This window comes from Trichechus manatus, unplaced genomic scaffold, assembly GCF_000243295.1.
Source record: "Trichechus manatus latirostris isolate Lorelei unplaced genomic scaffold, TriManLat1.0 scaffold00091, whole genome shotgun sequence".
Classification (NCBI taxonomy): domain Eukaryota; kingdom Metazoa; phylum Chordata; class Mammalia; order Sirenia; family Trichechidae; genus Trichechus; species Trichechus manatus.
This window is the reverse complement of record NW_004444027.1, coordinates 4,673,082-4,700,263: the sequence shown is the minus strand read 5'-3', so window position 1 is coordinate 4,700,263 and position 27,182 is coordinate 4,673,082. Positions and strand designations below refer to the sequence as shown.

The 27,182-nt window shown below is 39.9% G+C and overlaps 1 protein-coding gene across 1 annotated transcript in view; it reads left to right on the top strand.

The window, feature by feature from the left end:
• The first annotated feature begins 3,179 nt into the window (after positions 1–3,179).
• Positions 3,180–27,182, top strand: part of NUGGC (nuclear GTPase, germinal center associated) — a 61,400-nt gene continuing 37,397 nt past the window's right edge. The window contains exons 1-7 of the mRNA XM_004382185.3: positions 3,180–3,365; positions 11,815–11,903; positions 14,812–14,916; positions 15,528–15,636; positions 16,810–17,032; positions 17,559–17,786; positions 20,660–20,869. Of these exons, the coding sequence (XP_004382242.1) occupies positions 11,861–11,903; positions 14,812–14,916; positions 15,528–15,636; positions 16,810–17,032; positions 17,559–17,786; positions 20,660–20,869 (918 nt within the window). The 5' untranslated portion in view covers positions 3,180–3,365; positions 11,815–11,860. The remainder of the gene's footprint in view (positions 3,366–11,814; positions 11,904–14,811; positions 14,917–15,527; positions 15,637–16,809; positions 17,033–17,558; positions 17,787–20,659; positions 20,870–27,182) is intronic.

Here is a 27,182-nt window from a genome sequence, read left to right as displayed (position 1 = left end):
AAATAGTTTCTCATTAAACAGTTAGTACATATATTGCCATATGACAATGGTTAAGAACCCCACTACGTGTCAACACTGTCCTTACTCAACCTTGGGTTCCCTATCACTAGCTTTCCTGTCCCCTTCTGCCTTCTAGTCCTTGTACCTGGACTGCTGTGCCTCATTAGTCCCGTTTTGTTTCATGGGGCTGTCCCATCCCCAGCTGAATGGTGAACCTCGGGAGTGACTTCACCACTGAGCTAAAATGGTGTCTAGGGACCATACTCTGGTGGTTTCTCTAGTCTCTGTCAGGCCAGTAAATCTGGTCTTTTTTTGTGTGTTAGAATTTTGTTCTACGTCCTTTTCCAGCTCTGTCCAGAACCCTCTGTTGTGATCCTGGTCAGAGCAGTCAGTGCTGGTAGCCGGTCACCATCTAGCTGTATGGACTCAGTCTGGTGGAGGCCTTGGTAGCTGTGGTCCGTCAGTCCTTCGGACTAATCTTTTCCTTGTATCCTGTTCTCTTCATTCTCCCTTGCTCCTGACGGGATGAGACCAGTGGAGTATCTTAGATGGCTGCTCACAGGCTTTTAAGGCCCCAGACGCTACCCACCAAGGTAGAATGTAGACCATTTTCTTTATAAACTGTGTTATGCCAGTTGAGCTAGATGTTCCCCAAGACTATGGTCCCCACAGCCCTCCACCTAGCTATTCAGTCCCTCAGGGAATTTGAATGTGTCTATGGAACTTCCATGACCTTTCCTTGTACAAGCTGTGCTGGCTTCCCCAGTATTGTGTACTGTCTTACCCTTCACCAAAGTTACCACTTATCTATTGTCTGTTTAATATTCCCCCCCCACCCCTCCCATCTGTCATAACCAACAAAGATTGTTCCTTTTTGTGTGTAAACTTTTTCATGAGTTTTTACAACAGAGGTCTCATACAATATTGGTCCTTTTGTGATTGACTTATTTAACTCAGCATAATGTCTTCCAGTTTCATCCATGTTATGAGATGCTTCACAAATTCATCATTGTTCTTTCTTGTTGCATAATACTCCATTGTGTGTATGTACCATAGTTCGTTTATCCATTCATCTGCTGATGGGCATCTAGATTGTTTCCATCTTTTTGTTATTGTGAACAATGCTGCCATGAACATGGGTGTGAATATATCTATTTGTGTGACGGCTCTTATTTCTCTAGGATATATTCCTAGGAGTGGGATCGCTGGATTGTATGGTATTTCTATTTCTAGCTTTCTAAGGAAGCGCCATATCATTTTCCAAAATGGTTGCATAATTTTCCATTCCCACCAGCAGTGCATAAGAGTTCCGATCTCCCCACAGCCTCTCCAACATTTGTTATTTCCAGAGTTTTTGATTCATGCCTTCAGTAATGCTGGGGTGAGATATTATCTCATTGTGGTTTTAATTTGCATTTCTCTAATGGCTAGGGAACGTGAGCATTTCCTCATGTGTCTGTTGGCCACTTGAATGTCTTCTTTGGTGAAGTGTCTGTTCATGTCCTTTGCCCATTTTTTAATAGGATTATTTGTCTTTTTGTTGTAGAAGTGTTGGATTTTCTTGTAGATTTTAGAGATTAGACCTTTGTCTGACTAATAATGTCTAAATTTTTTTTCCTAGTCTATAGGTTCTCTTTTTACTCTTTTGGTGAAGTCTTTTGAAGAGCATAGGTGTTTGATTTTTAGAAGATCCCAGTTATCTAGCTTATTTTCTGGAGTTTGTGTGTTGATGGTTATGGTGTGTATCCTGTTAATGCCGTGTATTAGGGCCTGTAGCGTTGGTCCTATTTTTTCTTCTATGAACTTTATAGTTTTTGGCTTTATATTTAGGTCTTTGGCATCATTTGATTTCTTGACTGCTGCTTCCATGGGTGTTGACTGTGGATCCAAGTAAAACGAAATCCTTGACAACTTCAATACTTTCTCCATTTATCATGATGTTGCTTACTGGTCCAGTTGTGAGGGTTTTTGTTGTCTTTATGTTGAGGTGTAATCCATACTGAAGGCTTTGATCTTCGTCAGTAAGTGCTTCAAGTCCTCTTCACTTTCAGAAAGCAAGGTTGTGTCATTTGCATATCACAAGATAATGAGTCTTCCTCCAATCGTGATGCTGTGTTTTTCCTCTTATAGTCTGGTTTCTGGGATTATTTGCTCAGCATACAGATTGAATAAGTACGGCGAAAGGATACAACCCTGATTTTAAACCACTCAGTATCCCCTTGTTCTCTTCTAATGACTGCCTCTTGGTCTATATACAGGTTCTGCATGAGCACAATTAAGCATTCTGGAATTCCCATTCTTTGCAATGTTATCCATAATTTGTTATGATACACACAGTCAAATGCCTTTGCGTAGTCAATAAAACACAGGTAAACTTCCATCTTTGTTATCTAGTGCTGCTATAACAGAAATACCACAAGTAGATGGCTTTAACAAAGAGAAATTTATTCTCTCACAGTCTAGGAGGCTAGAAGTCTGAACTCAGGGTACTAATTTCAGGAGAAGGTTTTTTCTCTCTGTCTGCTCTGGGGGAAGATCCTTGTCATCAATCTTCCCCAGGTGAGGAGCTTCTCAGCTCAAGGACTCCAAATACAAAGAATGCACTTCCCTCCTAGTTCTTCATTCTTGATGGTAGGAGGTCCCCCTGTCTTTCTGCTTGCCTCTTTCTTTTATATCTCAAAAGAGATTGACTCAAGACACAACCTAATACTGTAGATTGACTCTAGCCTCATTATCATAACTGCCTCTAATCCTGCCTTATTAACGTCATAGAGGCTAGGATTTATAACAATAAAATAATCACATCAGACACAAAATGGTGGACAACCACACAGTACTGGGAATCATGGCCTAGCCAATTTGATGTACATTTTTGGAGGACACTGTTCAATCCATGATACCATCTTCTATCATCTGTCACTCTCAGTCATGTCTTATATTTGGGTATTTGGGAACCAGTGTTCTGTCTCTATTGGGACTGAGGCGTTTCTCCCATCTGAAGAGCTTTCACCCTCAAAGAAAGGATGCTGCAGTATATTTGAAGAGGAAAACTAATATCTGCTTGCTTGTAGGAAGAGCAGAGAAGGATATACAATCTCAAATTCATGTATAATTTAAGTTTGAATAAAAGGAGGAAATAGCACTAATCAATATCTGAGGGAGGAGATTGTCTTAAATAGCCCTCTGTTGGCAAGTTGGTTTCACTTCTGCTTGTGTAAATGTACCTTTGTTCCTGCGGCCACATAGGGCTATATACCCCAGCTGGCTTCAAATATCTGCACCAAGGCAAAGCTGCTGCTACCATCTCCTTTGTGGCTTCCTGGAGCTGAAGCAGGAAGGTGGATTTTTCTGTTTAGTGACACTTGGTGAGTTGTTTCTCTTATAGTTTATACTGCAACTTGATTTATAAAAGAAAAAAAAAACAGAGTTTATCTTTTAGAACAGTTCTAGATTTACTGAAAAATTGAGAAGTTAGTACAGAGAGTTCCCACATACCCAGCTGCTAGTTTCTCCTATTATTAACATCTTACGTTAGTATGGTACATTTGTTACAATTAATGAACTAGTATTGAAATATTAACTAAAGTCCATAGTTTATTCACATTTACTTCCTTTTTGCCTAATGTCCTTTTTATGTCCCAGAATCCCATCTAGGATGATACCACATTACAGGTAGCTGTCATGTCTCCGGAGGCTCCTCTGGGCTGTAGTAGTTACTCAGACGTTCCTTGATTTTGATGACCTTGACAGTTTTGAGGAGTACTGGCCAGATATTTTGTAGGATGCCCTTTTATTGGAATTTGCCTGATGTTTTTCTCATGATTAGACTGGTGTTATGGGTTTTGGGTAGGAAGGCTGCAGAGTTAAAGTGTCATTTTCATCACATCATATCAAGGGTACATACTATCACTTGGCTGAGGTAGTGTTTGTCAGGGCTGTCCACTATAAAATTACTCTCTTTTTCCCCTTTTTCATACTGTACTCTTTTGAAGGAAGTTACTATGCAAAGCCTACACTTAAGGAGTGAGAAGTTATGTTCCACCTTCTTTAAGAGTAAAGTATCTATGTAAATTATTTGGAATTCTTCCGCACGGGAGATTTGCCTTTTCTGCCCTGGTTTATTTTCCTTAAAGTAAATTATTTTTTGAGGGAAAATGACTTTTACTTTCCTGTTTGTTTCCTTGTTTAAGTAAATGTTAAAGCTATCTAAAGGGCAGTATTCTCTGAGCTTCCAGACTAAGACAGACAAGGAAGAAAGACCTGGAAATTTACTTCCCAAAAAATCAGTCAGTGAAAACCCTATGGATCACAATGGTCCAATCCCACTGTGCATGAGGTCACCATGAGTTGGGGGCTGACTTGACAGCAGCCAACAACAACAATAAAGGCCAATTGGCTAGAAATGTGGAGAATCAAGTTTTAGTTTGAATTTTAATTATCATTGTGGTCATAAGCAAGCCACTAATCACTCCTCCTAAAAGAAAAGTTATCGCATGCATTATTGTGTGTGGTATTATTTCCAATAAGGAGGGACATGTCATACTATGGACATGTCATACTATGACTCAAATTCTTTATGATTAAGTGCTTTATGAAAATATCTGCTATTTATACTTCCCTACTTACCTAGGGGTGCAATGGTTAAGAGCTTGGTTGCTAACTGAAATATCTGTGGTCTGAATCTACCCAGAAGGGCCTCAAAAGAAAGGCCTGGCAAGATGTTTCTGAAAAATCATAACCATTTTAAACTCTATGGAGCACAATTCTACTCTGAAACACATGGAGTCACCATGAGTCAGAATCAACTCAATGGCAACTGGTGCTCACCTGGTGGAGAAGGACGGAGAAAATCACGTTATCCACACGTCTCATCTACTGTGTCTACCTCTGGTGGCCACGCTTCTAATGTTGAACACATAAGCAGATATGTTAATGCTAAAGATATACCTTTTTTTCTCTGGGGGTTTGAAGGCCCTTATTTTACCTTTTGTTTGAGCTAATGTGTTTAAATTGCTTCTTTGGGACATACCTAGTTTGAAAGAACAGTGCATTGCCCGATAAGGTGGTTATAAAATGTTGCCAAGACCAAAGATACTTAAACCTAAACCTGAAATTTAAAAAGAAAGGAAATCCTAAATGTCATTAACGTTTCATAGATGAGACATGTGGATGACGTGATTTTCTCCGTCCTTCTCCACCAGGTGAGCACCAGTTGCCATTGAGTCGATTCTGACTCATGGTGATTCCATGTGTTTCAGAGTACAATTGTGCTCCATAGAGTTTCACTGTTTTATTGAGAATCTCTTCCTTCTTCCTATTTTGTTCTTCAGTTTACCTCTAGTGGGAGGGGGTGAAACTTCATCAAAGACTCTTTAAGGAAGACGGTAAAGAGTCCTCAAGGTGAGGGAGCAACAGGGACAAAAATGGGAGTCAGTATAACAGTGAAGGTGGCATCTGTTCCCACAAAACTAAGTAGAGCTGGTCTTGGTGAATACTAGTACTAATTTCTAGTTTAGCTGCCTTTGCCAAATATTCTAAAAATAAATAACATTTGCACAGATGCTTAAGTGCATGTAGAGCAGTTTTGCATGCATTCTCCCATCTAATTTTCACAATGAACGGCTGATAAATATTTCCCATTTCTATGTGGAGAAACAGACTCAGAGAGGGTGGTGATTTGTTCAGTACTACACAGAATTATTGGAGCAGAACTTAAAATTCGGGCATTCTGTCTCCAAATACTGAGTGATTTATACTTTAGCATTCTCAGTTTGGGATGCAAGCCCACATGGGCAGATGCCTGGCTCATTTTGTTCCTGCTGCATCTCTAACACCTAGAACAGGCCTGGCTTATAGTAGACACTCAACAAATACCTGTTGAGTCAATGAATGAATGAAAATAAGCCCCAGTATTATTAATCCTTAGATATACATTAGATGATAGGATTATTAATTCAACAAATATTTGAGTGCTTCCTATGTGCCAACTTTCCACATTTATCCAAAGTAGTGAATACACCAATGCTAGTGATAAAAATACCCTTTATAGAAACTTTGCTAACTTAAGCATTTTATTTTTTTCTATTACAGCTGCTTTTAGGGGAATAAATTAAAAGAAAATGAGAATAATATTGGGAAGGATTAACGGTGTGAGGCAAGATAGGGTGAAATGAGAGTCTGACTAAAGGAGAAGAGCTAGGGGGAAAGAACAGCACATTTGGAGTAGTTAATAAATGCGTTCAACTGCGTCAGACACAAGAATAAATGCAGTGAATGTGTACTACTCTGATTGTGTTGTTGATGTTGTTGTTTTGGTTTTACTTCTAAGGGTATTGAAGAGTTTGCAGGTAGTAGCTTAACTTTGTATCCCTAAAGTAAGATTTCATTAAGTTTCTACTCTCGCTCCTACCTATTAGCCTTCATTCCGAAGAAATGTCTTTATTACGCATTTGAGAGAGGCCCTCATTTGAGAGCACTACTTCACCCTTCTCTCATTCCCCAGCTCCACAGGGCTTGTGTAAATAGTACCTATGAGAGGCTGCTTGGTGTAATGAAAAAGACACCAAACTTGGAGTCAGGAAATCTGAGTTCCGGCTTGATTACCACTCCCTTACTATGTGACTTCGGACAAGTCTCCTTCTCTCTCTGGGCCAGTGTCTATATCTGTAAAATAAGGGGCTCTATCATTCTCTATTTGATTTCACTACATGCAGCTGGTCTAGTATACGAGTAACTACTGCATTTGTGTCACCTCTGTTATTTTAAGAAAAAAGACAATAAGAGCAAACACAAACAGAAGAATGGGAGAGTGGGAGAAGCAGAATAACTGTCAAAAGTCACATAGTATTTAACAGGAAACCAATTCTATGCAAACTTCCCTTATCTAGCTAAATAAACATGTAGAGAGTCTCATTTAAATGATGCTATTCTTAGGCTCAGCGCACATGAATGTAAATATGTACTCAAAGTTAAAATTAAGGGCTTGCCACATAGTTGAAACACAACAGGTGAAATAAACCACGCGTACAAAACCTTGCCTGTCTGAGCAATAAATTTTGACTGTTTTTAATTGCTTCTCTCAGGAACAAAATTTTCACAATATACATCACCATTACTACCTCCCTTTGGGGAAAGGGGGCCTCCTATATAAGTTGAGGCAGAACTATGCTCAGGTGGGTCATTTTCTCCTTAATAAAATCAACTTGAAATTACAGTAATCTCAGTTGTGCTGCTTTTGATTACACAGGTGCATTGGCACAGTCTTGGTTTCAATGACATTTCGAAGTGGAACTTTTAACCCTTTTAGAACACAACTAAGTCAGAAAATTATTAGCACTTAAAGAACTTGCTCAATCTTTTGTTTACAGATGGAAAAACTGAGGCCCAGCGTAACAAAATGACTTGTCCTAAGTCCTACTGCTAGGTGGTGGCAGAGCCAGAACTAGAACCTACCACACTTGATTTGCAGCCTAACGTCCTTCTCATCATATCATTTAATTCAATTCAATGACTATCCCAGGGTAGCAAAAATGGTTTGCGCTTGTCTACTAACCTGAAGGTTAGTGTTTTGAACCCACCTAGTGGTGCTGTGGAAGAAAGATCTGGTGATCTGCTTCTGTAAATGTTACAGCTAAAAAAAAAAAACTTACGGAGCAGTTCTACTCCATAACTACTACTACCAAAACCAAACCAAACCCCTTGCCATCGAGTTGATTCCAACTCATAGTGATCCTATAGGATAGAGTAGAACTGCCCTACAATGGGCTCAAGAATAACAACGATTGTGAGGATGGCACAGGACTGGGCAGTGTTTCTTTCTGTTGTACATAGGGTCGCTATGAATGGGAACCAACTCGGCAGCGCCTAACAAAAACAACATAGGGTTTCCAAGGCTGTAATCTTTATGGAAGAAGACTGCTGCATCTTTCTCCCACAGAGCAGCTGGTGGGTTTGAACCACCAACTTTTGGTTAGCAGCTGAGCGCTTAACCCCTGTGCCACCACAGTTCCTTTACCATATTTCAATCCCTATTAATTTATATATTTGTTTATAGGTTTTCCTTTTTAAGTGCTTGGACTTTATTTTATTCTACCTTCTTAGTCGTTTGGTAAATGATCCCTTTCTATTTTCCATTGTCTTAGTGTGTCAATCCAATGATCCCTTTCCACCAGTCTTTGAACATTGGCAGACAGATTTGAAGCCTAATTCACTACATCACATCTCAAATAATAATTTACAACTCTCCAACTTTCAGTTGGGGGTCACAAGTTACTTGTTTATTGGTATTATAGGTGCTGCTACAGTGGGAGACTCATAGTTTCGATGTGTTGGATGTAGCTAAATCCAACCCAACCCCAGATACTTATATGCTCATGACCCAGGCTGGCCATGGTGTACTGTTGATTTGGTAAATGAAGTCAGATGAATCTGAGGTTACTGTGATCCTGAAAGAAACAAAAACCACTACCCACATTCTGGAATTTAGTGAACATGTCTGCTTGTACTCTAAACTCTAAGCACTTTGATTTTACGACTTTGATCGTCCTCTCTCTAGATTGAAGGGTTTTAATTTCAGTCTTCATAGGCTGGTAACTCCCATCAGCTTGGTCTTTTGGGGTTCATCTGGCTCCACCATTTCTTCCTGAAATTTGACTATCAGAACACAAGTTGTCCTGGAATTCTACAGTGGATTTGTCTTCTAGTTGGAGCATACATTTTGTTTTGTTTCCAGTGCTCACTGTGATAATATGATACCTAATATTTTGTTATGACAATGGCTCATTGAATTGCTGTCTTCAGAAAACAACAGCTCTCTTTTCTAGGAGTAATTCTCAGTTCTGCTTCTACAGATATTTGCAGACATTATCATATGTTGTGTTGTTAGATGCTGTTGACTTGGCTCCAATTCATGGCAGCCTTATGTATAACAGAACAAAACGTTGCCCAGTCTTGTGCCATCTTCATAAACATTGGTACATTTCAGTCCATTGTTGTGTCTATTGTGTCGGTTTCCTTCATTTTTTGCTGACCCTCTACTTTACCAAACATGATGTCCTTTTCTGTTGATTGGTCTTTCCTGATGACACGGCCAAAGTAAGTGCCAAGGAACATTCTTGTGTTTCTTCCAACACTTCTTCGTTCTTCTGGCAGTCCACGGTCTATTCAATATTCTTCACTAACACCACAGTTTGAATGCATCAATTCTTCTTCTGTCTTCCTTTTTCATTGTCCAGTTTTTGCATGCATATGAGGCAGTTCAAAAGGTCATGGCTTGGGCCATGCACACCTTAGTCATCAAAGTGACATCTTGGCTTTTTAAAACTTTTCAAACTAAAAAGAGGTCTTTTGCAGCAGATTTTCCCAGTGCAATACATTGTTTGATTTTTTGACTGCTGCTTCCATAAGGAGGGTATACTTGTCCTTATTAAAGATCATCTATCCTTTTTCTTCTAAATCACCTAGGTTTCAATTGGTTTAGCATTTCCAACTCAGCATTTCAAACCATAAATTTCTTGTATCTCTCATAAACTTAGTGACTTCAAATATACACCTCCACTACTAGTTTACTGATGAACATTTCAAGTAAGAGCACAGAATCTTGGAATTTGAAGAAATTTTAAAGGTTGTCTAGCTCATTGCCACTATAACAATGGTCATACCAGCGTACGTTCAGACACCTCTAGTGGTAGAACACTCATTAATGTTGAAGGGAGCTCATTTCATTTTGTACAACTTAACTATTAGAGAACGTTAAGCCAAACTGTGTTTTCTTGTACCATCCACCTAGTGGATCTAGTTTTACCCTCTTGGGACCATAGAGAACATGCATCATCCTTCTTTTATATTACAGCTCTAAGGTCATGTATTTGAAGACCATGATGAAATCGTCTTCACATCTTCCGCCCCTGCCCATGTCTTCTCTTCCTTGAGTTAAACATTCTCTGTGCTTATGGAGCAATCTTCACTATTAATGCTGCTCCATAAGTGTACTTGTCTATTTGTTCCAACTCTTTGCTTTTCTCTTTAAGCCAGGACTCAAATCATGTCACAGCTAATTTGTTTTTTAAACATCCTTTGGTGTGGAATCTCATCAAAAGCTTCCCATCCATTATTTCATTCATCAAACATTTATTGTCAATCATTGCTAGAAATGCAAAAATGAGAAGAAAAGCAGCCCCCTGACCTCAATTAGCTTATGGTCCAGTAAGGAAGAAGATATATAAACAAAGCACAGTAAGCATCACAACAGAGGTGTGTACAACGCAGTAGTGACACAATAGGGGAAGTGATCAGGGTTGACTTTGGGAATCAGAGCACGGTTTCACAGAGAAAATGTTCAAAGAAGATCTTGAAAACAGAGTTAAGTATTCACCAAGAAGAAGAGGTAAGGGCACTCCACCTAGAAGGAACAACATGTGCTAAAACAAAGGGGAGCTCAATAGAATACCTTGGCTAAGCAGTAAGTAGTTAGAAATGGGCTGAGAGTAAGATAAGGAACTCTACCTAAGGCTCAGGACCTTGCATATAACAGAGGTTGACACCATATTCAGCCAACAGCCACCAACTACAAAAGCCATTTAGTCAGTTAATACCCACAAACCAAACAAAGAGTAAGAGGCTATTTAAACTGATGAGTCATTATTTTAATTAGAGGTTAATATGTAAATGCAGCACAGCCTCCCTAACTAACAGTCTAGGGTCTAGTTGGGGTTGACAAATCAGGTGGGGTTTTGCATATTTCAGAAGGGCTGGTAACTCTCCGCATTTGAAATACACGGCTGCGTGATCCAAAAGAAACATCAGCTATGAAGAGTAAGTACTTTTGATGCTCCCCATTTGTGCTCCCCAAGTTCTCCTCCTCTATAATTGGAGACAGAGAAGCTGCAAGATAGCAAATTGTCACCTGATCTCGTAATGCCCTCTGTTCTGATCCCTTAAGGGTCTAGCTCTCCCTCATAACCCAAACCCTGTCTGCCAGCAGGCCGGAGACGGGCTAGATCTTATGCTTCTTTTGATGTGCCTCTCCATCTCTCTCCTCCCTGCAGGAGCTCCATGCTGCACTGCTGCCTCTAGCCCTCAGGAGGGGTGTCCTCCTGGTTGAAGTGGGGTTGGTGGTGGTAAAGAAAATCCAGCAAATCCAGTTACTGGTTCTCTCCTGCCCTTCCAAGTAGACCCTAAAGCAACTCCAAGGAAACCTAGGGATTTCTAGTATTCCATCCCTCTCCCAGATTCTTGCTGAGTCTGGCTGGGACTAAGTATCATTGGCACAGGGGTTCAAGGCTTATCTGACTGAGGCACTGATGTCACCCAAATCAGCAAAGCTATATAACTTCACCTTCATGATTCAGATCACCAGAGGCTTATTCTCATTTCAGAGTCAGTTACTTTAAAGATCTCAGGCAGTATCAGTTTAAACTTTCATACCAAAAAAAAAAAAAAAAAACCTGTTGTCCTCGAGTCGATTCCGACTCATAGCAACCCTATAGGACAGCGTAGAACTGCCCCATAAGGGTTTCCAAGGAGTGCCTGGCGAATTTGAACTACCGACCCTTTGGTTAGCAGCCGAACTCTTAACCACCACACTACCAGGGTTTCCAAACTTCGATAGATACAAGTATTATTGAAAACCAATGGTCAAACATTGGTCCTTGTCGTATTCAAATTCAAAGATGTTAGAGTGGTTATTGACCTTCAGGAGCTTAGAGTCTAGTTGGGGAAACAAAGCATAAAAGATTTGCATATTCTCTTTGTTGTTTTTTGTATTTACAATTGTTGCTGCTTTTTTCCTCCCTTGTACTTTGTGTGTCTTTTCAGGCTGCTTCTACTAAGTGGACAAAAGCAAGAGTTCACCTAATAAGAAATGGCAGAACTGGACGATTTTATAGGTCAGGAGCCACAACCAGGTAACATTCCTGCAGTTAACCTTGATGGAGTAAACAGGAACCAATTTCTGTTACATGATCAAGGGCAAATGGGCTGAGAATGTATTTAACCATAGTCTTTGTTCCTTATTCTTTATTCAGAAGCCACTTCCTCATGCCAAGACTCAATAGTGGATGAATATTAATTATTTGAACAGTAACTAAAATAGCTTACTTATAATGTAGGAGACTAGCACTAGCAATTAAATCAGTGGTTTTTTTTTTTTTTTTGAAGGTTCCAGAAAATCATCTTGGACTCTCTGAGGGTAGCCTCTCTTAGAATGGGAAAGGTAGGGCCCCTTCAATCATTTCAGGTGGCTTTCCTGAGAGAGATAGACAGTAGGCACATGGGACTGTCTCCCTGAAGGGTGAATCATGCTGGAGTCGGCAGAGTGGCCTCATCCCTCAGAAAGCTGGGTGTAAGGACTCTGGAGCCAATGAGGGAGACTTCCCTAGGAAGATGTTAGAAAAGTAGCCTCTCTGTGCAGAAAATGGGGACGTAGCACATCCTTTGTGTTTTGAGAATTGAAGAGAAATGTTTCCTGACTCTTTTGGGATAAGGGAAGCAGTGTTTCTGGATCAGTGAGGTAGTGGCTAGCATCTGAGACATGGCTGGGCACGAGAACTGAAAGAGCTGCAACTTTGGGACATCCTTGGCTGAGCTTAGCCCTGAAGGAATGAGATTGTTCTGCTCGGAGGGCTGTGGCTGTCTTTGGCAAAGGCATGGATGAACAATGAACACTCATTGCTGGTTAAGGTTGTTTGTGATGAGTTTTCAAGAGTGACACCTTGTGGCAACTAGGAGCAACAGCCATCAAAGACTAAGGTCTACTTTTCTGGACTGTTTCCGCTCACTCCTATTGTTCTTTCCTACGTTAATTGAGAGTAAAATGCTAGAAAAGGCAAGAGGATGCTTGAGCAATTAATTAAAGGGAATAATAAGAGATGTGGTCCAAGTCCGTTTCAGTTATTCCAGTTATAACTTAATATAAAAATACTACGTTTAAGCTGTATAAAAGAAGACAGAATATTTTCTCCTTTCTGGGTGGTTTTTTACTTTAAACATTGAAGAACAGCTTTAAAACCCTGATGTTTTGTCTGACTTGTAGCCTCTGTTTTAGTTGAGAAGTAAGTTTGCAATCTCTTATCAGATTAATTACCAAACCTATTGCTGTTGATTCAATTCCGACACATAGTTGAAACTGAGGGCCATGGCATGAATAGGCTTGTCTCTTATGTCATGCATGTGGCTAAGATACTATGCAAACATTGTTTACACAAGAGTTTCTGAGTTACAAAGTAGAGATGAAGGTCCTACAGCGGGGTCATGAAAATATCCTGGAATTCTGAGAAGGCTTTTTGAACACAGATTCAAGTATTCTTTAGCTTGTGACTGGCCTAGATGCCTCAGTAGCATGCTCTTTTCTTCTCTGTCTCTTCCTTTCTAGCTCCAACCACTGAACCAGCAACCACTTGGTATTTAATTATAATGCAGTCCTTAAACGGAACCAGGATGAATCCTTAGAGTTAAACTCAATCATGAAGTCAGAATGTCTGAGATAAAAAGGTCTAAATACAAGCTCTTTTGACTCCCTGTCACTGCATGAGCATGAGGTGGCAGAGATTCAAGCTCTGGCAAACAGTATGGCTCTGCACAAGTGTATGCTGTGTGGTGTGAGCTGGCTCCAGAATGCAGCAGAGGTTGTGCTGGAAGACACAAAGCTGAACAGAGAGGGAAGGCTGCCTGAGCTGTCTGGGAGGCCTGCATGTGGAGGCCAGTGCTGGAGGCCGGGCTTTCTGCTCAAGCTGCCATCCTGGGTATCCAAGTGAAGCTACTTTTTTGTGGTTCTTTAGGAAAGGTGACCTCCCAGTGCTATACACAGTTTCAGGACCTCATTTCCCTATATGAGCTTAGAGTTTTATAACTCTTGGAAATCAATTCTTTAGTTCACCTCACAGACATTCCCTAAGGCACAGGCCAGCACCAGGAGCACTGGGTTAGGACAATTTCCAATAACCTTCACCTCAAGGATCCACCTATTGTCCCTTTATAACCAGATGAACACCACCCAGGGTGTTTTTTTTTTTTTTTTTTTTTAACGAAACCAAAATACAGCATTTTGGTTACACATTTTCCTTAGGATTATGAGCCCTACAAGTTCTTCACTTGCATAACCAAGGGAAACACTTAAGTGAATGAATCTCTGCAGAACTCAAGGTTCTACTTCTTAGTGATTTCTATTCTTGCCTATGCTGCTAATGTCTCTCAGAGAAGAAGCGAAAAATGTCTCCAGATTTAGTCTCTGAAGTGGAACCATGTGGTAGAGCATCCTCTAAAACTCTTGTATTATTTATATTTTGTCTAATTTTACAGATGGAAAAAAAACTAAGACTCAAGGAGATGAAGTGATTTGCCCTGGTCATATGGCCCGTTCTTTACTCTGCAATCTGCCTCTGATTCAATTTCTTTCCTAGTTTCTAAAGACCTCCCAGAGGCCTCCCCTGAGATGCATTATGCCTTTCTTCACCATGCATTTAGCAATGCCTTGGGCTTTACTCGACACAGTTGTTTGATTTCCTAAAACTTGGCATTTGGCAAAGAATGTCCAGCCACTTTGGCTTCTGAGGGCGTCCGAACAGAAACCTTTCATCTGGGGAGATATGTTGGACTCTGTACTTTGGAACTAGATGCAAAAGTCCTGTGACTCTGCAAAGTAGAAACCATACTGGATTGACCCAACTGTGCCTGATTCCGAAATGATCTTATGGACACACAGAGCTAAAAGGGGACCTCTTGCACCATTTGGGCTTGTTGTGTGTTGATAGAGGTTGAGGCAAATATGCCATGACCCCAGACCTATAACTTTTTACAACTTTTGTTTACCTTTAGTTGATGATGATTTATTTAAAGAACCAGTGAAAAAAAGAAGACGGTCAGATAGAGATCAGCGGTTCCGAGCGTTTCCCTCCATGGAGCAAAGTGCTCTTAAGGAATGTGAGTGTCATGAAACTGCTGTATAGCATGTTTTGACGTGGCTCTGTTCTTTTCCAAATGTGTCAACATGTTCAAAGAAAGAGAAGGTTACATTCTGAAGCAGGGTGAAACATTTTCAAATGAACCTGGTCCAGAAGAAGAGGCCTCATAGTCTCTGAGGAGATATGTAATCTGACGATTTATTGTCAGGAGTCTCTGGGTAGAAGAATTGTTGTCAAAAGAACCTCTTCCTGACTAGAACAGACTGTGAAATGATTAGTTTGGGGCTTTTGTAGGTGTTCTTGTATTTTTTTTCTTCTTTTTATGGTCACACGAGGGAAGAATCTAGAAGGGGCTAAAACCCCATTGCAAAGCATATGATGACTTCTGTGACAAGGAGATTCAGGGCAGGCTGGCTCCTTGGAAGGCTCTCAGAATTAATGATTTCTGTCTCTGATAAGCGATTATCTCTAGTGTTAGATAATTTGCTATCTTTCTGTAATTGGTTTTTCATTTTATTTCTTTTTTTTTTTTTTTCTTTCTCTGTAATGTTCAGCAGACTTCTCCTGTGGAGATTTAGTGCTTGACCCCTGCCATGTACATCCCGGGTAATACATCTGTATTGATTTCAGATGAAAAATTGGAGTCACGGACCAGAAGGGTTCTGAGCAACACTTATCAGAAACTTATCCAGTCTGTTTTCCTGGATGACAACATTCCCAGTGGAATCAAATATCTCATGTGAGTCTGAATTTACCAAAAAAAAAAAAAAAACCCCAAAACAAAAAACCAAACCTGTCACAGTTGAATCTATTCCTATAGGACAGAGTAGAACTGCTCCATAGGGTTTCCAAGGAGTGACTGGTGGATTCAAACTGCCGACCTTTTAGTTAGAAGTTAGCCAGCAAATCTCTGTGTCTGTGTCTTTCCTTAGGTGACTGTAGGTGTTTGTGTTTTTCCTAACAATGAAAGGGAATTTTCCATTAGAAACTGAGCAAAGAAGCCTAAAAATTTTTGAAGCCACGGGCCATTATTATTATTACTGTTAGATGCTATTCATTGATTGCTCACTGTTGTCCAGTAACCTGCTAAAAACTTTACATATATCAAATTTTATTTAATTTTCCCAACTTCTATAAAGAAGGTCCCCGGATGGTACAAACGATTTGCACTCGACTACTAATCTGAAGGTTGGCAGTTTGAACTTACCCAGCAACACCATGGAAGAAAGACCTAGTGATGTGCTTCCATAAAAATTACAGCCAAGAAAACCCTAGGGAGCAATTCTACTCTGTATCCCATGGGGTTGCCATGAGCTGGAATTAACCTGAGTTGGAAATAACCTCCGTAAAGTAGGAACTATTATTATCATCCCCATTTTACTGAAATTGAGGCTCAGAGAGGATACAAAATTGACCAAAGTCACACTGTAGAAGGGCCAGTATTCCAACCTAGGCTGTGTGACTCCAGGGTATGTGCTCTCATCTGTTCATGATGAACTGACTTGAAGACTGGAATAGTGTGGAAACTACCACAAGTTCTCCTGTCAATAAAACTGTGTTGCTCCTCATAAGACTCTACCTCTGCATACATTTTATATCTAGTCAAATGTAAATTTCCAGTGTCAAATGTAATTTCCCCAGAACACAAAGGTAGCTCACATGTATACAGACATTGTGGAGTTTGTGTAGAATTATCATTACCAAGCATTTTTACATAATCTCATTTGGTCCCCAGGACAACTCTGTGCAGTAGCAGGGATTAATAGTCCCATTTGACCAAGGAGACAGCAGAGGCTCAGAAATATGTAATGATTTGCCCAGGATTAGAATTTACCTCCTTTATATTCTATTCTGGTGCTCATTCCTGCATACTTTGATGATAATGATAATGTGTATTTTAAAATTGATCCAGAAACAGGCTTCTTGCCTTGATTGAAAAGCCATCATTGGATCCAATTTACATTGGATTATTTGGAAGCACTGGGGCTGGGAAGAGTTCCCTAATCAATGCCATCATCCAGCAAGCAATGTTTCTACCAGTGTCTGGAGAAAATACATGTACTTCATGTATTGTGCAAGTAAGCTCAGGCTGCCGTGACCAGTATGAGGCCAAAATACACTTGCTCTCTGATCAGGTAACTATTTCCTCCCTCCCTCATTCTTTCTTTCTTCCCTGTCTCCCTCCCTCTCTCTTTCCCTCCCTTTCTTCCTTTTCTTCTCACTCTCTCAGGCATTAACATTATATTTCTTGTAAATATAGCTCATTCTTTTATTGAATGGAAGGAACATTTACAATGGAATGAGATGGGGGCTCTGGCCCAGCTCCTGTCACAGCTGGTTGTGGAAATTTGGGCAAGCCATTTTGCTCTTTGGGCCCTTGTTTCCTCATTACACAATGAAAGGGCTGGATGATATGATCTCCTGGGTCTGTGGGAGCTACACGTTCACTGAATATGCAGCCACACTGCCCTCCACAGACTGCTGGAACAGTAAGCCACTCCAAGGAAGAAGACATTTGGAGTTGATAAGAAACACAGGGTGCTTGCCAGGCAAGGAGGCTGGAAAAATATAAATGTTCCTCTTGAAACACTGGCCTCCTTCCTTTGTCATTCTTTTCTATATGTGTGTCATGATGGGCTTGGCTGTACTCTGCCTTGGCAGGAATGGAAGGAAGAACTGAAGAACTTAACTAAACTCCTGCATGAGACAGAGGAGTTGGACAAAGAAGAGGATGCATGGGACAGGGATGATGCAGTGGAGGAAGCCATCTGGAAGCTACAAGTGCTTTATGGAAATGGAGCAGAAAGTAAGAACTATGAGGAGTTACTAAGGGCAAAGCCCAAAGGAAAGATTCCCACCTCCAGAATCATCACCCTCAAGGCAGAGGAGGTATCTTCAAGATTATTTTCTTTATTTTATCATGTGTCTCAAGTATAACTGTTGAATTCATTTAAGGGAGTTGCTCAAGGTACATACAGTGTTTTTACTGGAAGTAAATTGATACCAAAATCAGAAGCAGCCACACCCAATTTATCTTTTATTATTTATGGCTGTCAAATGGGAGTTTTTAATGTTTAAATAAGAGAGTTTTGTCCCCAGAAAAGACTATTTAAATTTACTTGAGGATTAATTAGGGTTGTTGTTGGCTGCAAATGATTAAAAATAACCAACTTAAGATAGCTTAGACAAACATGAGTTTATTATTTTTTCTATGTATTAAGTCTGGACACAGTTGGGTACTTGGGTTGGTTCAGCAGCTCAACAATGTACAGTCTGGCATCTCTCTGGTTGCCCTGGCCTTCCATCATAGTCGTCACCTCATAGTCATAGATTGCTACTGAAGGGCTAGACTTCACAACTAGTGTCATAGAAGGAAGAAGTGAATGAAAAAGTGGTACCAACCACATCTCCTCTTTCATTGGGAAGTAAAAGCTTTCTTAAAAATATCCCCAACAAATTTCTGCTGTAGATCTCATTGCTCAGAACTGAGTCGAATGGCCACTCCTACCTGAAAGGGAGTCCAGAAAATCAAGAAACAGACTTGTTATGATTGGCTTAGACCAATAACAATCCACTGTCTCCACAACACAAATACACAGACAAAGTCAGGATTCTGCCAGCACGGATGAAGAACAGAATGGATATAGGATAGGTAACTAGTAGAACAATCCTCTCTCATTTTTATAACTAATATTTATTTTATTAAATTAAAATTCTATTTTTAAAAAGTAAATCAAAATATTTATGAAACTAATATTCAGTTTATTAAAATTGCACATTTAAAAACTTAGTATTTCTCATAGTTTAAAATTCTTGTTTATAGTTATTCTACTGATAAATTTGGAAGTTTTTGTATAAAATAAGAAAAATTACTTCTGCTTGTTCTAAAATTTAATGTTAAATTAGCTCCTAAGTTTAGCATAACAGATTCTCCTTTAATATTTAATGCTACTTACATAATTAATCAAATTTTATTAGACTTTTTATATTATAGTTCAAATTTAATATATCTAATTCCCTCAAAATATTTTAAATATCTGACTGAGCACTCTTAGAAATCAAATGAATGAAATCTTTCAAAGCACGTATTCATCTCTTGTATATCTAGTAACTCAAACAAATGTAACAACCAGTTCTTATATTTAAATAGATATTACTATTAAAATGATTACATTCCTAATATCTAAAATATGGACTAAGTACATCCAAACAAACACAATAATTACAAATCTGTTTACTTCATTTGAATATACAAAATTTATACACAGTTATCATTATAATATCCATTTCTTCACCATCTCTGTATTTAGAAATATTTCTTCCTAGAGTTACAAATTTACCTATTGAAACAGGAAGAACAGATTTACTGTCTTAGCAAATTCAGAGTTTATGTCAGAGGTTCCAGACTGGATGTGGGAATCTGGGTGTGCCTTCCAGAATGTTTTGCACTGAGCTGGGGTAGATTAACCAGTAAGCAAGGTACGCATGGGCTTACTTATGCTTACTTACTAATCTGTAGTTCACAATTTCGCATGAGTGAAAATTTCACGTGAAAGATGTGGTGAAAAACATGTGCTTATTGCTTATTGAGTAATCCATCCCTGAGCTGAGGCACAATTTATTGGGTTTATCCCCCTTCTTATAGAAAGGAATTTTTCAAGCCCATGCCTTTTCCAATACATTGCCCTTACTGTATCTGCTTTATTATTTTTTAATTAAAATATAGTAAAGAGCTTTCATCATCTCTTCTTTCACAATTTTCCATTACTTGATTAGAATAGATGAAATGTGTTACTCCCTACCCAAATTGTAATGAATCTCCTGATTATCTAAGTAATTTAAACTCTCTTAAGAGTTTCCTTTCTTCCAAAATCATTCTATAGATATTTATTAACAACAACCACCACACAGCTCAAATCTTCTGTCTCTTGAACCACCCCAGTTGAGATTAACTGCCGTAATCACTGGCATGAATGTGTCCTAGTCCCAATATATGTTTAGGCAGGAACAATGGCTGAGAACTAGTCCCCATCCCACCCACCACTATGAAAATGTCCTGGAAATGCCTACATGTCAAGATATTTTTGCCTTTGGAAGATAAATTCTAAAATCCTTTTTCATATCAATTTTTTAATTTGGAAAATATGATCACCATATCACTATCAATTTTCTATAGTCTAGTCATTACTGGAAACCCTGGTGGCGTACTGGTTAAGAGCTATGGCTGCTAACCAAAAGGTCGGCAGTTTGAATCCACCAGGTGCTGCTTGGAAACTCTACGGGGCAGTTCTACTCTGTCCTGTAGGGTCGCTATGAGTTGGAATTGACTCGACGGCAGTGTGTTTGGTTTAGTTATTACTGGCTTTCTGGTAATTCAGATGTATACATTAGACATGTGAGAAGAATCCTTTCTCTGTAAAATTTAGAAAGATAATTACTACTTACATTACTATTGAGCTGAAATAAAATTTAGAAGATAAAATTATTATCCTCTATATAACTTCCTGAAGTCCCAGTCAACTGACTTTGATTTCTTCAGCCATAAGGTAAGGAGCGTGAACTTCCTGATCTTCAGGGTCTTTTCTAGCTCTCAAAATCTAGGCCCTTGAAGACTGGATTACAGCCCTCCTTATCCCCACTGCCCAATGCTGCTTCCTACATGTATTCAGTGTACCTTTGACAAAACTGAATCATAGCCAGTCAAGGGTACATGAGCCATGATGACAATGGATGGTGTGGGTGACTTTGTCCTTCTTTCTCAGGCAGGAGAGCTATCTGTCAAGCTAGATCCCTACATTCGGGCTCAGAGAAGAGACTGCAGTGCAGAATCAGCTGGGACACAAATTTGGCCCTTGATCAAACATGTGGAAGTGACTCTTCCCAAATCTGAGCTGATTCCAGAAGGGGTTGTGCTGGTGGACATTCCAGGCACAGGCGATTTCAACAACAAGAGGGATGAGATGTGGAAAAAGGTGATTCTTTTCGTATGGCTTCATTCCCTTCTGCCTCAACTCCTCTACTCTTTCTAAAACAGTAAGGAATGCTTTGATTTCAGGTTAAGAGACTTCATGATTTAGTTGGAATTAAATTCTGCTTTCTCTGTGCTAAGCCTCAAGGTAGTGGTAGGATATGGGTGGCCAGAGAAATTGGGGAGGTAAGAATCATGGGATAGACCTGGTATCTGGGAACAAGGGTGCCTGATGTATGCAAAGGATCATCAACGGAGTGGCCTAAGAGTAAGCAGAGTTAACAAGGGTAGAGTAATCCACGGAGACCAAGAGTTAGGCACAAAGCAGAGAAGCTGGCGACCAAGCACCAAGGAACCAGGAGGCTGCTACTATGTTTGATTGTAAGGAAAAGATATCCATTGATGAAGCTATTCCCTCTGCATGATTTCTCTTAATGAAGAGTGGTTTAGCCAAAGCATGTTAAAGAATCTCATGAGACACAGCCAGTCCTCAGGGCAACCTCCCAGGATAGAAGCAGCTATTCCCTGTCTCATTTTCTCTGCATGGTCTGTGTGACCCTGCATCTCTTTATATATTTCTCTGCAGAGTCCTACTTCTCTCTTTACTCAGCTGTTAGGATCCACGTTGTGAAAAATAGCCCCGTCTCTAAACGATCTTGCAGTTCATGTGCCTATCACTGTCTATAGTCTCCATGTCTTTTAGTTTAAATTCCTAAGAAGGAAAATCTGATTGATTACTGCTCAGCTAATGTAGTCACTCTCTCTGGATTAGGTAACCATCCCTAGTGCAATCAGCTGTGACTGAAGGTGGGAGTTTGGATGAAGGACCATCGTTTAGCCAAAGTCTCAGGTAGAGGTTCAATTCCCAAGGGGAATGAACTGACCAGGCACTCCCAGATGTGTTGACCACCAAACAGTTAAGCATTAGGGTGGTTTGATCTGTGTCTAGTAAATAGAAATTGAGGTATTTTTAAGAATTTATCTTTTTGTTCATTAATTTTTCATTCATTAAATACATATCATGGGTAAGATACTATACTAAGCACTGGGATACAAAGATTATAGCTAACAAATACAGCTGATGTTTTCTGAGCATATTCTACGTGCTAGATTCTATTCTAAGAGAAGGAAGTTGGCCCTTATTACACCTAGTGAGTTGTGGATTTGAGATTTGAACTCTGACAAGCTGGCTTGAGAGCCTATGTTCTTAACTCCTACTATACCCTACATGGAAACCCTGGTGGCGTAGTGGTTAAGAGCTACAGCTGCTAACCAAAAGGTCAGCAGTTTGAATCCACCAGGTGCCCCATGGTAAAATAAAAATAAATGAAAAATGAATGAAAAGTTGCAGAGCATGACCTATTGTGTTAAGAAGCAGATATGTATAATGTTCGTAAATGCATAGCAAAAAGTAAGATCCTGCCTTCTGGAAGGATACACATCAACTGTTAACAGCAATTTCTGGATTTACTACTACTTTTGACTACATACACTTGTGTATTGTTTGCATATTTTGCATAAACATATATTGCTTTTGCAATTAAAAAGTCAAACAAAAATAAAACAATGTTGAATAAGAAATAGAGCCTTCCCGAAAGGGGCTCAGAGTCTAACAGAAGAGACAAAATATGTTACTGTTGTTAGGTGCCATTGAGTTGGTTTCAACTCATAGCGACCCTATGTAGAAGAGAACGAAACACTGCCCGGTCCTGTGCCATCCTCACAATCTTTGTTATGCTTGAGCCCATTGTTGCAGACACTGTGTCAATCCATCTCATTGAGGGTCTTCCTCTTTTTCGCTGACCCTCTGCTTTGCCCAGCATGATGTCCTTCTCCAGGGACTGACCCCTCCTGATAACATGTCCGAAGTATGTGAGACATAGTCTTGCCATCCTTACTTCTAAGGAGCATGCTGGTTGTACTTCTTCCAAGACAGATTTGTTTATTCTTTTGGCAGTCCATGATATATTCAGTATTCTTCGCCAACACCACAATTCAAAGGCATGGATTCTTCTGTCTTCCTCATTCATTGTCCGGCTTTCACATGCATATAACACAATTGAAAACATCATGGCTTGGTCAGGCACACCTTAGTCTTCAAGGTGACATCTTTGCTTTTCAACACATTAAAGAGGTCATTTGCAGCAGATTTGCCCAATGAAGTGTGTCATTTGATTTCTTGACTGCTGCTTTGATGGGTGTCAACTGTGGATCCAAGTAAAGTGAAATCCTTGACAATGTCAATATTTTCTCTGTTTATCATGATGTTACTTATTGATCCAGTTGTGAGGATTTTTGTTTTCTTTATGTTGAGATGAAATCCGTACTGAAGGCTGTGGTCTTCAGTAAGTGCTTCAAGTCCTCTTCACTTTCAGCAAACAAGGTTGGGTCATCTGCATAACGCAGGTTGTTAATGAGTCTTCCTCCCATCCTGATATCCCATTCTTCATATACTCCAGCTTCTCGGATTATTTGCTCAGCATACAGATTGAATAAGTATGGTGAAAGGATACAACTCTGACGCACAACTTTCCTGACTTTAAACAACATAGTATCCCCTTGTTCTGTTCAAACGACTGCCTCTTGATCTATGTACAAGTTCCTCATGAGCACAATTAAGTGTTCTGGAATTCCCATTGTTCACAATGTTATCCATAAATTGTTATAATCCACACAGTCAAATGTTTTTGCATAGTCAATAAAACATAGGTAAACATCTTTCTGGTATTCTCTGCTTTCAGCCAGGATCCATCTGACATCAGCAATGATATCCCTGGTTCCATGCAGTCTTCTGAATCTGGCTTGAATTTCTGGCAGTTCCCTGCTGATGTACTGCTGCAACCACTTTTGAATGATCTTCAGCAAAATTTTACTTGCCTGTAATATTAATGATACTGTTTGATAATTTCTGCATTTGGTTGCATCACCTTTCTTTGGAATGGGCATAAATATAGATCTCTTCTACTTGGTTGGCCAGGTAGCTGTTTTCCAAATTTCTTGGCATAGATGAGTGAGCACTTCCAGTGCTGCATCTCTTTGTTGAAACATCTCAATTAGTATTACATCAATTCCTGGAGCCTTGTTTTTTGCCAATGCCTTCAGTGAAGCTTGGACTTCTTCCTTCAGTACCATCTGTTCTTGATCATATGCTACCTCCTGAAAAGGCTGAACATCGACAAATTCTTTTTGGTACAGTGACTCTGTGTATTCTTTCCATCTTCTGTGGATGCTCCCTGAGTTGTTTAATATTTTCCCCGTAGAATTCTTCAATATTACAACTCAAGGCTTGAATTTTTTTCTTCAATTCTTTCAGCTTGAGAAATGCCAAGCGTATTCTTCCCTTTTGGTTTTCTATCTCCGGGTCTTTGCACATTTCATCATAATACTTTACTTTGTCTTCTCGAGCTGCCCTTTGAAACCTTCTGTTCAGCTCTTCTACTTCATCAGTTGTTCCTTTCGCTTTAGCTATTCTGTGTTCAAGAGCAACTTTCAGAGTCTCTTTTGACGTCTGTTTTGGTTTTTTCTTTCTTGCCTGTCTTTTTAATGACCTCTTGCTTTCTTCTATGTATGATGTCCTTGATGTCATTCCACAACTCATCTGGTCTTCAGTCATTAGTGTTCAACGCATCAAATCTATTCTTGAGATAGTCTCTAAATTCAGGTGGGATATACTCAAGGTCATACTTTGGCTCTCGTGGAATTGTTCTAATTTTCTTCACTTTCATCCTGAACCTGCATATGAGCAATTGATAGTCTGTTCTGCAGTTGCCCCTGCCTTGTTCTGACTGATGATATTGAGCTTTTCCATCGTCTCTTTCCACAGATGTAGTTGATTTGATTCTTGTGTATTCCATCTGGCGAGGTCCATGTGTATAGTCACCACTTATGTTGGTGAAAAAGGTATTTGCACTGAAGAAGTCATTGCAAAATTCTATCATGTGATCTCTGGCATCGTTTCTATCACCAAAACCATATTTTCCAACTACCAATCCTTCTTCTTTGTTTCCAACTTTCGCATTCCAATTAATTCCAGGAATTATCAATGCATCCTGCTTGCACGTTCGATCAATTTCAGACTGCAGAAGTTGGTAAAAATCTTCAACGTCTTCATCTTTGGCCTTAGTGGTTGGTGTGTAAATTTGAATAATGATTGTATTAACTGATCTTCCTTGTAAGCGTATGGATATTATCCTATCACTGACAACATTGTACTTCAGGATAGATCTTGAAATGTTCTTTTTGACTATGAATGCAACACCATTCCCCTTCAATTTGTCATTCCTGGCATAGTAGACCATATGATTATCCAATTCAAAATGGCCAATACCAGTCCATTTCAGGTCACTAACCCTAGGATACCAATGTTTATGTGTTCTATTTCATTTTTGACAATTCCTAATTTTTTGAGATTCATACTTCATACATTCCACGTTCCAATTATTAATGGATGTTTACAGCTATTTCTGCTCATTTTGAGTCATGCCACATCAGCAAATGAAGGACCCAAAAGCTTGACTCCATCTACATCACTAAGGTCAACTCTGCTTTGAGGAGGCAGCTCCTCCCCAGTCGCATTTTGAGTGTCTTCCGACCTAAGGGGCTCATGTTCCCGCACTATATCAGACAATGTTTCACTGCTATTCATAAGGTTTTCACTGGCCAATTCTTTTCAGAAGTAGACCGCTGGGTCCTTCCTTCTTAAATGTCAGAAAATGATGTAAGAGAGGTACAAAGTGTTATGAACATTCAAAGGTAGAAATTGCCTCCAATAAGAGATATCATTCCTTCAACAAACACCCACTGAGCATCTACTCAATTTTGTACTAGACTCTGGATAGACAAAGACAGAATCCTTGCCCTTGAGTCTCACAACCTAAGAGAGAGTCAAACATACTAATCAACAAACCACATTATGATGTAATAAAAATGTGAGCACGAAGTGATTAATTCTGCTTAGAGCCAGGTGGGGCTTCAGGGAAGACATTTACGCTCAGACCCCACAAGGCAAAGAATGGGGTTGAGAATGGAACCACCTACCACCATTCCTCATTGCAACAGGCAAATCTGCTGCAAAAGACCTCTTTAAAGTGTTAAAAAGCAAAGATGTCACCTTGAAGACTAAGGTGCACCTGACCCAAGCCATGGTGTTTTCAATCGCCTCATATGCATTCGAAAGCTGGACAATGAATAAGGAAGACCAAAGGATTGATGTCTTTGAATTATGGTGTTGGCAAAGAATATTGAATATACTATGGACTGCCAGAAAATGAACAAATCTCTCTTGGAAGTGGTACAGCCAGAATGCTCCTTAGAAGCAAGAATGGCAAGACTATGTCTCACATACTTTGGACATGTTATCAGGAGGAATCAGTCCCTGGAGAAGGATACTATGCTTGGTAAAGCAGAGGGTCAGCGAAAAAGAGGAAGACCTTCAATGAGATGGATTGACACAGTGGCTGCAACAATGGGCTCAAGCATAACAAGGATTGTGAGGATGGCACAGGACTGGGCAGCGTTTCGTTCTCTTGTACATAGGGTCGCTATGAGTTGGAACCGACTTGATGGTACCTAACAACAGCAACAACAATCACCATTCCAGGCAAAAGAGCAGCACAAGTAAGGACACAGAGGAGTGAGAAAGGTGGTGTGTTGGTGGAAGGATGAGTGTTCCCAGGCGGCTGGAGGGAAGAGGGACATAGGATATGTAAAGGGGGGAGGCACAGAAGACAAGCCTGGAGAAGTTGCAGGGAGTGGCTTTAATACTACGCTGGATTTTGGCTTCCTCAAGAAACCTGAAGGACAGGTGGGACTGGGGCACGTGGACAGAGAAAGAAAGGGTGTCTTAGGCAGAGGGAACACAGAGCACAGGACCAAAGCTGGAGGGGACTGCGGGGAGAACCACTATCAGTGAGTCGTGATCAGTTCAGCAGCTGTCAAAAAATTCAATTCAGAATGATTGGTTCTCTGCTATATGTAAAGTTTAAATTCAGCAGATTTCTCCAAAATTAGTAACTGTGAGTGGGAGGAGCTTTGTGAGTACAGTTTTCAATCAAGATCTACAGTAGGATGACAGTTTACAGATAAGCTAGTCTATGTCCTTATTTTACAGTGAGGAAACAAAGGCCCAGAGAGGGGAAGTAACTTGCTCAAGATCACACAGTAGTGAGTGGCAGAATTTGAATCAGAGAGCAAGTTTCCTAACTTCCCAGCTGGGGCTCTATCTACCACCTCCCACTAGGACGTCCCCTTTATCCACTTTCTTTAAGATGAAGGCAGTCCCATCATCTTTCCCTTTGGTCAGCCTGCTCAGACTGGGC